At 45.3% G+C, this 14,691-nt stretch overlaps 1 protein-coding gene across 1 annotated transcript in view; it reads right to left on the bottom strand.

Moving 5' to 3' along the window:
* Positions 1-14,691, bottom strand: part of ARHGAP10 (Rho GTPase activating protein 10) — a 241,608-nt gene that overhangs the window by 8,455 nt on the left and 218,462 nt on the right. The window contains exon 20 of the mRNA XM_090290426.1: positions 13,569-13,716. Within this exon, the coding sequence (XP_090146552.1) occupies positions 13,569-13,716 (148 nt within the window). The remainder of the gene's footprint in view (positions 1-13,568; positions 13,717-14,691) is intronic.

Raw genomic sequence — 14,691 nt, 5'->3', positions numbered from 1 at the left:
GCTGCTGACCAATTACGAGAAAGTACCTAAGGGCTACGGATTTCCTGAAAGCCAGGTTGCTGCGGTTTATGAAAATGGAGACAGAGTCAGCACTTCCTGAAAAGCTCAGAAACCACATTTCCCAAAAACAACCATAAGTTCGAGAAACACTAACACCTGTTTGTTTGCCGTCCTCCAGTTTCGCACACTAAACTGAGAGAATCTCCTCCTAAAGCAGAACTCCTCTCCACCTCAGTGCAGAGAAGCCAACCTCACCACCTTCCTTTGAGGAGAAATGATTCCTTCTTAAAGGCAGGACGATGGGACAAGAGGGTTTCACTAAAAACACATAAAGAATTCAGACCACTGACTCAAACTGCATCCTTGAAAATAAGCAGCCCTGCGGTCACTGCAGCATTATTTACAGTCGCCAAACCATGGAAGCAGCCCCAGTGCCCATCAGTAGATGAGTGGATAAAACAACTATGGGATATTTATACAATGGAATACTACTTGGCCTTAAAAAAGAAGAAAAATTTACCCTTTGTGACAGCATGGATGGACCTGGAGAACATGATGCTGAGTGAAATAAGCCAGTCAGAGAAAGACAAATACCACATGATTTCGCTCATATGTGGAATCTAACAAACAAACTGAACTAACAAGCGAAAGAGAGACAGACTCATAGAGGGAGGGCAGGATGAGAGCTATGGGGTGAGGGATGGGGGTGGAGGGACTGAGCAAAAAGGAAAAAGGACTCACGGGCATGGACAACGGTGTGGTGATTGCAGGGCGGAGGGGGTGTAAGGGGACTAAATGGTAATGGAAATAAAAATACAATTAAAAAACGAAAAAGGAAAAAAAAAAGAAAAGACTTACATTGAAAGTCTCCCTGGCTATTCCTAAGGCACCAGAGAAGGCTCCTGTGTTTGTGTGGGATGGGACACATCAAGGGGTTGGGGACAGAATACTCATTTCTGAAAGGGAGGAGAGAATTCTCTTTTACGAAAAGCATCGACACTCTTGCTTTGGAAAAACAGGTCTGTGTTGCAGGGAAGACCCGACAGCTTTTGCAGCGGGGAGGAATAAACGCTCCAACCCCGGAAGTGCGGACAGGAGCGGTGTTTGTGCACGCTTTACAGAGCTTATTTTTCTAAAATGTAACAAATCAGCAGAAATGCTGCCTCTGATGCAAATTGTGACCCAATCGTCTCCCATACCAGACTCTGCGCTCCATGCATATTAAAAACTTCTTGGCAGCAAAAAAGCACACACATTTCGGAAATGGGGAAGGGAGGTTAGAGTCTTAACTGTTAAAATTCGGCGACAGCTGCAGAGTCACCAGGGAGCTGCTGCACCGAACAAACATTTCTTGCACAGCACAGACGGGTCAGGCTCTGGGCAGCGCGAGCGAAACAGGCACCCGATTCCAGGCTCTTTGAGCACTGCGTGCAACTTAAAATTCGGAGGGTGTCAGAACAGGGAGAATGCAAGCCAAGAGAGAAAATGACTGCTTCTATGAAGTGATTACATCCACCAAACACCGAGAGATCTGACGGCGGTTACATGGTGTCAGGATCAAATCAGAAATTTGCGCTGGAACGAAAGGCTTTAAAACCTCATTTGCAAGGTCTCCGGGCAGAAGCCAACACATTAGTGAAATGATCTTTCATTCCAGCCTGAGAAACGCACAGCATAAGTCTAGAACAGCTGTCCTGGGCAAAAGTGTTTGAAAATGTTAATAAAGACAGAAGGAAATATTGTAGATCTGTATATTACGGGAAATCTCTGTTCAAATAAATGCCACAGTTATTCCTTAAGTGCCAGAGAGGGAGAATTCCACAGGCAGCACATTGTTGGCTCCTAATGAGCAGATGGGGGGGGGGGGGGGGCGACTGCAGCGGAGAAAAGCAAACAGGCCTGACAAGAGAGTCACTATAATCCACGGCACAGGGCCAGGAGGCCTTCACTGCCCGCTGGGAGGTTCCAAACAGCTGTGGCTGCTCATCATTCATGGTCTGCAAATGCCCTGTCAGGCCCCTTGCTAGGCCCTGGGGACACCCAGGGGACTATGGGATCTGCCCTCCATGAGCACAGTCATGTGGGTGGAGAATGACAAATTGATGATCACCATGCAACATGATCTGTGTCATGTAGAGAGTGGTCCAGCAGCCCTCAGGAGAACAGAGGAGGAAGCATCCAGGAAGGCTTCCTGGAGGAGGCAGTATTTGTCATCAACATCACCATCACCTCTCAACACCCAGGCTCCTCCTGGGCACAACTGCATGGCCCAGCCCTGAGCTCAATATAATGCACGACGTGAACTCATTTATTCCCAACTGGGTGTCTTATTCCACGTCATATGTTGAAAGGACTGAATCTGAGAAAGGTGAAAGCGACTTCTTCCTCAAGGCCAGGGCGGTACTAAACCCTGTTCTGTAAGGATGCACAGAGCTCTTAGCTTCAAGTCCTTCTGAGTGACAGGACCAGAACACAAGGGGAAGAATGGAGAGTCGGCAGTCAGAGACCTTGGGGGCAGGGCCGCATGCTCAAGGCAAAGGTGGGCTGCCGGAGGTTTTTAATCATGAAAATGGCAAGTACATGAAATGCCAGCCCTCTACAGACAGACCAGGGTTCCAGAGCCAGCTCTGGCTGTGTGCCCAGTTCTCAGGCTTCCTAAGCTTGTTCCTCTTTCTGTTTATAAATAAAAAGGAGGCCACTTCTCCCGAGTTGGAAGCTGTGGCAAGGACGAAGAGACTGATTTCAGAGTGCCTCTCAGAGGCAGTGCACGTGGGCACTCTTAGCCTTGGCTGAGGGTCCACGACTGAAACTTTGGTGAGTCACAAACTGACTGGTGTCAGTTTCCTTCGCTGAAATGAAGGTGACCACAAACAGGCTGGTCGCTGTGAGGCTGAAAGGACATGATAGGTGCAAAGCACTGGCAGTGCCGGGGACACAGGCCACACTCGCTAAGTGAAGCCTTATGACTGGGATTAGGTATTTCTGAGTCAGAGCTTGCCTGTCTGGTTTGTAGGACATCATCAATAACAAGTCATTTTCTTTCCAAAAAAAAAGCCAGCAAATAATCTAATCTATGTCAATGGGAGAACATACAAATATTGAGTAGATGTCACCATTAAAAAGAAAAGTTGCTAAAGGCAATGCAGTGGCACTCTAGATTGGATCCCAGAAGAAAAGAAGGACATGAGTGACAAACTAGTGAATTCTGAATAAAGTCTGTTAAGTTAACAATACTGTACCAAGATGAAACTTATTTTAAACAGAAGTCGCATGGCGCTATGTAAGGTGCTAACAGCAGAGGAGGCTGGGGGAAGGGTTTCTGGGAGTTCCTTCATACCACCTTTGTAACTTCTGGAAACAGGACAACTTCAGGTCAACATCTAAGGTCCCTGCAGGACTGGAGAGGTTATTTCCCTGAGCTATGAGGGAGGGGATTATATAACGGGTGAACCAGGAAGTGGGGTCAAGTTCAACGAAGAATATCAAGTTAGGTTCTCAGAGGGAAGGGAATTGCAAGCAGGTGGCCAGCGGGAGCTCCCTGGGGAGCAGGGATTGGTTTTATTACATGTGGTTCCTTGAAATCTCACAGCAACCCAGAGGGGTGGACGTTATTATTCCCCTTTTACAGATAATCTTGCTAAGCCTTGGTTTGCTTAAACAATGTATAGAGGCCCCCAAGGTTTTAAGAAGCAGAACGAGGCTGCAATGTCCGGCCTGTCTGACTCAAAAATCAGTGCTTTTCCACTCTAGACTCTTCTACCGTGTGGAAAGCTCACCAGGGCCCCGCCTGCGTTTCAGTACTGAGACAGAGACAGCCAATCCTTGCCCAGAAGATGATAAATTACAACAACAAAAGCAATGAAACTAAAAAGGAAAACAAGACTAACAAATAAAAAATCGTTTGAAGAAACAAGATGGCGGAGGAGTAAGTGGAAGCTACACTAACTTCCTCCTAGAACTAGTCTGGATTTACAATGTAATTTTGGAGAAATCATCTGGAATAACGAACCGAACACCAGCTGGAGAGAAGTCTTATAACCACGGAGAGACAGAAAAGGCCGCTACATCACAACGTGACCGGTAGGGAGTGCGGAGACGTGGAAGGGCTGGCTGGGCTCCCACGGGTGGCAGCTGAAGGGGCTGAGAAACAGCTCAGCAGCCGGGGATTCCCCCTGAGAAGGGCAGGGTCTAAACCCCCAGCTGGGCTTCCCAGCCTACAGCGACAGAGTGGAAAGTAAAATAGTATCAGCTGTGAAAAGCGAAAAGCCACAGGCTTTCTTGCTAGCCGGAGAGAAACAGCAGGAGAAAAAGAGCTCTTAAGTGGATCACATACGAAAATATTTTGGCCACCACTTACCCTGGGCTCAAGCAGAGGGAAGGCAGAGAGGACTGGAGACACTTGGGGAGAATTTGGCACGGTGGCTTTGAGGGGAGAACTGGAGGAGCAGCTGACTGGGTCCCAGTGCTGACTCATCCCCAGTACTGCGGGTAGACCATTCCCCTCCAAGTGGCGTCAGCCTGAGGGGAAGCAAAAGCCCTGCCTACAGGAATTAAGCTGCCACACCCACAGTCCTTAAGCCTGACAGCTAATCACAGATTGAATAGATTAACAATCAAAGAAGACAGACAACAGCAGTAGATCCCTGGAAGTCTCCAACAGGCTGCCTAGGGCCAGACTGGTACATGATCTGACGCCACCAGAGGCAGATCCAGGAAGTGCAGATCATTCCAAGAAGCACCAACAAACAATAGGAGTCAAAAAAATGGGGAGACAGAGAAACAACCTCCCATCAAAAGGAAAGGTAGAATCCCCAGAAAGAGTGCTAAATGAAATAGAGGGGAGCGAACTATCAGATATGGAATTCAAAACATGGATTATGGAGAAGCTGAATGAGCTCAGCGGAAACTTCAAAGAACTCCAGAAAAACTACAAGGAACTCACAGAAAATTACGTGAGCATGAAAAAGGACATAGAAGCTATCAATAAGAGCCAGGAGGAAATGAAAAATACGATCTCTGAATTGAAGAACACAGTAGAAGGAATTAAAAGCAGGCTAGAGGAAGCAGAAGATCGGATCAGCGAGCTGGAGGACAACCTACACAAAAACTCCCAGACAATGCAACAAAATGAAAAAAGATTGAACAAGACTGAAGAGGTTCTAAGACAGCTGCAGGACAACATGAAACGTAATAATATCCGTATCATAGGAATTCCAGAAGGAGAAGAAGAAGAGCAAGGGATAGAAAACCTCTTTGAAAAACTAATGACAGAAAACTTTCCTAACATGACGAGAGAAAGAGTCACGCAAGTCCAGGAAGCACAGAGGGTCCCAATGAAGATGAACCCCAACAGGCCCACTTCAAGACACATCATAATTAAAATGCCAACATTCAAAGACAAAGAGAGAATCCTAAAAGCAGCAAGAGAGAAACAACTAATAACATACAAGGGAGCTCCAATAAGGCTATCATCAGATTTCTCAGCAGAAACACTACAAGCCAGAAGGGAATGGCAAAAAATATTCCAAGCAATGAAAAACAAAGGCCTACAACCAAGAATACTCTACCCAGCAAGGCTTTCATTCAAAATGGAAGGTGAAATAAGGAGTTTCCAAGACAAAAGAAGGCTAAAAGAATACATCTCCACCAAACCAGCATTGCAAGAGATGCTAAAGGGTCTGCTTTAAGAAGATGAAGAAACAGAGAGACAGAGAGGAACACGAGTACAAAGGGGGAAAATGACAATGAATAAGTACTGAAAGAAAGAAGGAACTTCTACCATTTGCAACAATATGATTGGAACTAGAGAGAATTATGCTTAGCGAAATAAGCCAGGCAACAAAAGAAAATTACCTTATGCTGTCACCTGTTACAGGAAACTAATGAACAACACAAACAAATGAGCAAAATTGAACCAGAGGTATGTAAACAAGGAATAAACTAACAGTAACAAAGGGGGAGATGGGAGGGAGAGAAGGGGTAAGAAGGGGAAGGGTCTAGTCAAAGAACATGTATGAATGACCCATGGACATGGACAACTGGGTGGGGACTGACTGTGGGGGGGGGGCAGGGTGCAGGGAAGCAAGAGGGGGAAAAAAAGTGAGACAACTGTAGTGGAAAAACAAACAAACAGAAAATTTTTTAGTGGGGGGGGAATAAAAATATAAAGAATAGAAATGCAAGTTCAGTGAATATTAGAAGGACAAGGATTTTCCTTCCGATAAGACAGTCCTACAGATTTAGAGACTTGTATGTGGGTTATGTTACATAAATTAACATGTGTTTTCTGTTTTCAAAGGGCATAAGCCTACAATCTCATTACCTGAGTGATTATCTGTATGCATAGGCCTCACTTAATCCTGTCTGCATTGCTGCCTCCTGAGACTCAATGGTTTGGCTGAACTAAGTGGCTGGGTTGGTGAAGAACGGGGTGGTCTGTGGGCTTCACTTTAAAACTGGTTTCTCTTTTCTATCCTAATGGCTTGGACAGAAAAAGCCCAGAGGCCTGAGATGGGGGAAACCTAAAATATTTCCCTCAGTCCAAAATAAGTATAATGGGCAAAAGGGTTTTGGACAGGTGAGATGTACCTGGCACACCTTCCTCCAAAGAAGCCCTTCTTTTCCCTAATGTGGGACATTGAAAAATTAATACCTGTCTTTTGTCATCTAGTGGTTACGGATTAAATGATGTCCTTTAACCCTGTTGCCCCCAGAATACAACAAGGATGCCAGCCTGTCAAACCAAGCATGCCGTTGTCCAGAGACAGCCAACCAACCTGGAGTCTGCACGATCCTTCCCCTTGTGGGAAGGCCACCCTCCCCTCCACATCCCCACTCTTATTAGGGATTTCTTGACCCACGGGTAGGTAGGACGACGACCATGTCCAGCTTGAAGCAGCTAGAGGAGCTCGAGACCTTCATCCATTGTCCTTTATAAGATTGTAAAGGGTCTTAAGTCTGAGAGGGAGGAATTGTTATTTTTTATTGTTAAAATATTTAACTAATTAATTAATTAATTTTAAAAAAAGAAGAAGAAGAATATATGAAAGGGTGAGGCGGGAGAGCTTGTATGTACGACCCATGGGCATGGACTTGGAGAGGGGATTGTTGGGGAGGGGGGGTGCTGGGCGGAGGGGAGCAAAGGGGAAAAAAAAATTGGAACTATTGTAACAATATAATCAATAAAATATACTTAAAAAAAAATCGTTTGAGTCATAAGCAGAAGAAAAGCTACTATAAAATTCGGACATGTCTCTTTATTTTGGAAAGTCGACTTTTCATTATGGGGCTTTAATGAACATTCTCCTTGAAAGTGAAACCTCCAAATTTCAGACCCTGCAGTTACAGCACAGCAAAGGAAGATGTGAGTTAGAGCACATGGAAGTGCCAAGTACGCAATAAAAATACCAAAAATACCCTAGCAAGACACAGGGGCGTGCACAGAAAGATGTGAGCGGGCAAGGCAGTCATATGGCATCATTTCTATACACAGTCGGAGAGAGGATTCAAACGCTGTATGTTCCCCAAAGAAATGAATGGTAACAGACATCTGAGGTCCATGGTCAAGTACGTGGGCCCTATGCTTAGCTTCAAGGGCTTACTGAAGCGAGAGGGACACAACTGGAGATCACATTACTCAGAGAAGATTAGGCCGGTCTGCTGCCAAGTACCAAATCTCCCAGTCTCGCAGCTCTGTTTCAGGGGAAGACACCCTCACCCCCAAATCTCAGCCAAAGGTGTTGGATGATGAATGTGCAGCAGCCAGATTCAAGTGTTTATTCCCTGGACGTAATTATACACCGCAGCCACATGATTTCATGGAGGGTCAGTGCGCCCTCTTCAAAACAGAGCGATGGCCAGCTGACAGCCAGCTATCTCACTGAGTCTCAAAATCAGGGGAAACCTATAATTTTAATGTTTCCATGTGCAACCAATTTCAATCCCTACAGTAAAGCAATAAGGGAACCATGATCACTGGGACAAAGACATCAACTCCACCTCTGTCCCTGCCTTTCTAGTCCTGTGGCTTGGGGCAACTTCCCTACCCTCTTTATGCCTTGGTTTCCCCCTCTTTAAAAATCAAGATATATCTAACCCAGAGGGTTTGTTGTGAGAATTAGAATGAAATATCATTTATAAAGCAGCTAAAACAAAGCTTGGCGGCCACCAATAATTAATGCTCCATGGTCTCTGATCCCAGGAAACACAAGAGTGTGACCAGTGAAATCAAGCCTTCTTTGCAGCCTCTAACCACAGCCAGTGCTGAAGCAAAAGCTTCTGCCCCCTAGAGGTCCCGGCCCCCCAACAGAAAGTCCAGAAAAGAGCTAACCTCCGAGCAGAATTTACAGGGCTCCCGTAGGCTCACACATGTCTCCTGCTCACTTGGCCCTGTTCTTCCTGAGCTATCTTAGACCTCAAACGTTCTGAACCCAGCAGTGGCTCTGCCGCTCACTTAAGTATGAGGGGGAGAACTGGCTGCCCAATCACTCTTCCTAGAACCCAGCACCAGACAGTACGTCCTTCCAAATGAAGACATTAGCTCTACTAGAGATCTTGGGCAATGGAATCCACACCCGTCCCTAGCCAGGGCCAATCTGCAACCTTATTAGGACGTGATGACCTTATTAGCCAGGAAAGATCCTGGAAGTTCCTAGGACGGGCAAAAAATGTTTTTAGTATGAATTCTCTTTTTTCTCTTCAAACAATAATCATCATAAAAGAGGTAAAAATACAGGCCACCACCTTATAGGGTGAGCTGACTGTCCCTGGCCCCACAGGGTGGGAGCAGTTGGGTGAAGGAGGGGTGAGGGTTGACCCATCTTCCCTGGCTGGTGGGGGAGAGGGAAGGAAAAGCAAAGGAAAAAAGAGGTGAACACGGTATGCCTGTGACGGCTACCTTATAATTTCTAGGTGTGAGCCAAATTTCACAGGTATGTTAAACATTTGAGATGATTTTTCTGAACTTTAGACAAATCATTCATGGCATGCCATGGCATATGAAGCCACAAATCAAATGTAAGGAGTACTTGGATATTTCCCAGCAAAATTCATTGACTTCCTAAAAAGCAATCATGCAAGTAATAGGCAAGTAATTTGAAATGCCATTGCTGTGTATGGGAAACCTCTCTTTGTTTGCCAGATTTAAAGGATGCAAGCTCTCTAGTTCATGGACAGAATAAATATGGTTACCAGCGAGTGCACACACAGTTTAGGGATGCCACGCACAAGGCTGTGAAGGGGAATGGGATTTTCAGCAACTAACGTCCAGTCTGGGTAGGCAGAAATCTCTGCCACCTCGCAGCAGTATGGGCACCACCTGGGAGAGACATGTTAGGAATACCTCGACCTCAGGATAAACCAGGCCAAGCGTCTCCTCCAGTGAGCAAGCAAGACCTACCAGCCGGAGCATGGTGTGAGTTTCACTTTGGGGTCCCAGCCACAAAAAGCTCTTCTAAGAAGCCCCCCATCTTTCTGTGCCTGTAGAAAAGGAGGCCTTCCTTTTCATCCGGAACCTGTAGAGGAAGCCGATTGCAATGCCTGCTACTTCTTAAAGGAGATTTTCTTTTGTGGCAGGGAACTTAAAAGGATTGCTTGTCAAGGACCTGCTCCTTCACTTACAATTGAAGAAAATCTCTTCAGAGAAAACTACTTTATTGGGGAAAAAATGACTTGAGAACATCGGAAATAACGCTGACCTATGATGTAATGTCCTCTGAGGAGACTGAGCTGGCAATTCCCCCCTGGTAATGAAGTCACCTATCACCTCACTGAGAGTCCAGGTGAGTAATAGCTCCAGACTGATGGACTGCAATGCATCATACCCACAAGTCATAGACATCGGCAGATACCCCAGAAATCCAATGCTGCTGCCTTGTTTTCTGCCTGTCAGAGGCTGCAGCCGTCTGTACACACTGCCTGTGTAACAGACCCTCGGGTGCTGCAGGTCCTCCCCTGCAGGTCTGCTTTCCGGCGGCTGGGGTCACGGCACGTCCGTGCAACAGAGCTACGGGGCTCCTAGACGTGACCGCACCCACTTGGACTCCATTCTTCAGGACCCGAGATGAGGCACGCGGAAGTTCTGGAACAGAGACTCACCCCCGTGGATTAAAACCAGGAAGCCTAGCCACTGCCTCCTCTTTAACACCCTGTGTTGTGCTGTAATGGCCCCGCGGCAACGCTGGTTTTATTAAAAGGGATCTTAACCAGCATTTACTCCGATCCAACTGTAGTCCATACTGTACGGCTGGTATGCAGAGATAATGGGTTTTAAAAAACACTACGTACTCAATGAAAACTATATTTACAAAAGCTAAGAAAACAAAGAAAAATCCTATAAAGAGAAAATGGTGAGATTAATTCTGTGCAACTCCGAGAGGAAGAGTTTTTAAAGTTTAGAAAAAAAGGAATATAGATCAGAAACTAAACACAGTTGCCCAAGAGACATTCAGTGGTATACAGAAAGAGATGAGATTTCCAAAAGGAAAGTTTTCTTTATAAACACATAATAATTAAGATGGGATATGATAAAATGTTTATTAAGAATTACGGCAATAATATAAGGCCCAGTTCCTATCATTGAGAATTTTACAATCTATCTTGGCATGAGGGAGAGAAAGATTAGGCAGTGTAATGGGCTGAAGGTGCGTGTCCCCCCGAAATCTCTAGGTTGGAACCAACCCCCTACTATGTGATGGTACAAGCAGGTAGAGCCTTTGGGAGGTGACCAGGATTAGATGAGGTCATGGGAACAGAATCCTCATGGATGGGATCTGAGCTGCAGAACCAGCCGTCTGCAAACTGGAAGGGGCCTCTCTCCAGAACCAGGCAGCAACCCACCCTCCACCACATGGGAAATAATTCCCATTGTTTATAAGCCACTCAATCGCAGTGTGTTTGTTATAGCAGCACGAACTGACTAAGATAGATGGATAGGTGGGCAGAATGAGATTTAATAGAGATATATAGACACGCACACACATACACACAAGTAACTATCAAATAACACTAAAAGGTAAATATTAATTAGTACTAGCAGGCAACGTTTTTCTCATTTACATGTTGGGGCAGACAGAGAAAGGCAGTATTTAGCATCATCCTGCAGAGTAGAGGAGTAGGGAAAGCTTCCTGAAGCTGAAATGAAATTCAACCCTGAAGACACATAGGTCAGACTCATCTTGAGAAAAAAACAGGACAGGAGACATTTCAAGGAGATAGAATCTAAGTACGCGTGAGGCACACAAGGGCTACTTGAAGAAAACACACCTAACTAGAAGAGTTTAAAGAAAAAACCTAAGACGAGATATCCTTTATCCAAGTTACACTCAGAAAAGCTGTTGATAATCGACAACATGCTGAGAACCGTGGGGTTCGGAGGGACAGCTGTCTGCATCAGGGTTGGCTGAGCATCACCTGGGATGAGGGGAGAAATGCAGAGTTTCAGGCTCCTGCTGAAACCTAAGCGTCATCCTGCGGTGGGGCCCCGCAGCGTGGGCTTCCCTGGCGTGTGCTCGGGGTGAGGAAGCGCTCCTGACATAGTGATGAGTCTGACTGCCATGCGCTTTGAGGGGAAACCCTTTAAGAAACACACAGACAGACTGATGGTTGCCAGAGGGGAATGGCACGGGGGGACTGGGTGAAAAAGGTGAAGGGGTTAAAAAGTGCAGAGAGTTGCTACAAAACAGTCTCAGGGATGTAAAGCACAGCACAGTGAATACAGTCAATAGCATTGTAATAACTCTGTGTGGGGCCAGGTGGGCACTGGAAACACTGGGGGTGCGGGGAGGGGACACTGTAAAGTATGATTATCTAACCACTATTCTGCACCCCTGAAACTAACCCAAAATAATATTGAATGTAAACTGTAATTTAAATAGATAAATAAATAAGATATACAAGAAACAGTCTATATACTTAAGAGAAATATGGATCTATTTTAGCTAATGCACAGAAAAAAATTCAAGTTCTTGATTTCCAAGCTTCCTTCAACTACGTACTTCCCCCTCCCTTTTTGGCCTCTCTGTCCGTATTGGAGTACTTCCCGTGACACTTTAAAATTTGCATGAATGGGAAGCTGGGGAATTCACTCCTTTGATTTATGACCAACATAGCAAGCGCTTCATGTATCAGGCATGGACATGCTGTGACTGGCTATATTGTGGCTCACAACGTCACCTGTCTCCAGAACTGCCGGGGAAGAAAGATGACTGACTAAACTGTCCTCCACTGACCGTGGGAAATGCTTAACAGAAAGAAACAACGAAGAGATCTGGTTTTTGCTTTAAACACACACACACAAGTGCACTGAACTTGATGGCAGATCCTCGGTTCCCCGGTGCCCACTGTCATTGTTGCTGGGATTACTGAAAAGGGTACATTCATTCCAGAAAGAAGAATGGCAAAAATGACCAGCATATGTGAGCAATATGTACTTTAAATCCCCAGGACAGAGTCCTCGGCATGTAAAAATACATACATGACAATCTCAGAGGAAAAAAATCTCAGCTGCAGGCTGTGATTCCCTACTTCGGGTTTCACTTGGATTTTTGGTTAAATTTTCAATGTCTCCCGATCACCCCCAAATTTTAGCATACCAAATTTTTCCAGACTCTTTTAATACTTAATAAGTTCATAATGATTTCATGTGAACCCAGCAGTAACTATAAAAAGGCATGCAATGTGAAGAACACTTTCCAATTCCATTTAACGTCCTAAGAACGTACAGCTAGGCTCAAATGACATCATTATCCACAAATTTATTTTAAGCCACTTTTTTTTTTATTTAACTTTAAACATAGAACACCTAAATACTCTTAGGCTGAATTATAAAAGGAATTTGGGTGCAATCTGATTGACTAATCAAGTAACGCCATGTAATTATCAGTGACCTGAGCTCCTGTTGATCCTTCTGAGCATTTGTTTGAATTGGGTGCTCTCTGATGTCCCTCAGCACCACCAATCCGCACTTACTCCACAGCCTCGTAAGCCCAGGAAGACAAACCCTCGTGTAGCCAAATCAGGTCCACGGAATGTTGTCTGCATTGGTATTAGTTGTGCTAATCTACCTGAGCTGATCTGTATGCTCCTGGCGCTGAACCAAACTGAGAAGATAAAACCAGATATTTCATCCAGCAGTTGTCAATCATGCAGTCAACAATTTACACAAATAAAGTATCGTTCTATAGATAGTTTCAACAGTCGATCGATCACCATGCGTGTATTCTCATGTCTGCCAAAGTTTGCAGAGCCAGGAAGAAAACTTCCTTCAGGAAGAAAACATCCTGAGTAGGACAATAACAGATTTCCTTTGGGCAACCTGAACCTGGCACGAGGAGAACTTGAAACAGATTGGAAATAGCACCCATCCACCCCTTCCATACTGGGAACACAGAGCTACTCAGGAAAGGCCTTTTTCTTTTTTTCTGGACCTTTCTCCCTCTGGCAGCCCCACTGTTTAGAAAACAAAGGTTCTTAGATCTAACAGCTTCAGCACCCACTGGCCATGAAATCTTCCAAATGCAGGCCATGGCCCTCGCTCCCTTGGTGCTAAGCTGAAGCCCAGGGAAACTTACGCAGTGGGTGCCCAGTCCCCATCAGCGACAAGGTGGTTTCTGTCTGGTCCAGGAAGCCCATGGATAGCCGCAGTCGTAGGAGACAGAGAGGAGAGGGAGTCTAGACTGCTGGTAGGGGTGTCCTCCTTCAGAGGGTTGGGACTGTCCCCTAGGGAGGGGAAAAAAATAAGGCATCAACATCCAAACAAATACTCAAGAGGCGAAAAAACAACTCCACTAACAATTATACATCACCTGATTAGTCCATCAAATTATATCCAAAATTACATTTACAATTCAGCTTGTATGTGGGAATCTCTCTTTAAAGATTTTGTTGTGTGTTTGTTTTTTTAAATCAAAGACGCTTAAAATATGTCACAGATAATACACAGTGAGGAGTGCTTTCCCCCAGAAAAAAACACAATAATCAAAATCAGATCAAAGGGAAGATGAACGCTTTAATGGTGGCCACAATGACTTCCTAATCTCTAAGAAGCACTGGTATAAATTATAACAATAACCTCAAGAACAATTCAGAGCCACACACCAGCCCTGCAGAGTTCAACCTTTCTCTTTCTAGTTACCTGATGGTTCTTTGAGCCATTGCCAGTCACCACTTGGTGCTTAATAAACTAAAAGCTTCTAAAGAGACCTAGTCTTCTGAGCTGGATCACAATTTAATAGCCCAACTTAGGAAAATCCCAGACATAGAGAAACTTCCATTTCCCTGTGAACATTAGGGAGAATGTTATACAAGAATCAGGCCCCTGCAGTGACCCCAGAAGATGACGTCAAACCAAAACTAAAAGGCGTTTCTTACCTGGGTTGTAGGCATTGTTCCTTCACACAGACCATTTTATGAAATAGGTTTAGTGTCATGCGTACACATTACGGTGGAAAATGGCAGAAGCGGGAAAGAGAGTCCCCCTATCCCCCACTCCCCACTCCTGACCCAGCAACTGTTTCCCTCAGCTGGTCTTCTTGCCATCCCAGTCTCCCAGTGACTCTGCAGATGCACCCGAGCTGCACCCATCACGGCTTGGACCCCTCAGCCAGACACTCCCACTAAATACCAGCTGTTGCAGTGCCTTGAAGAGGCTACGGTGTTCTATTAAGATGGCGTTGCTCTGACATTGGTTTTACA

This window comes from Furipterus horrens, unplaced genomic scaffold (genome assembly GCF_987537825.1).
Source record: "Furipterus horrens unplaced genomic scaffold, mFurHor1.1.pri manual_scaffold_10, whole genome shotgun sequence".
NCBI classification, from domain to species: Eukaryota; Metazoa; Chordata; class Mammalia; order Chiroptera; family Furipteridae; genus Furipterus; species Furipterus horrens.
The sequence above is the reverse complement of the archived record's forward strand: the minus strand, read 5'-3'. Positions and strand labels throughout refer to the sequence as shown.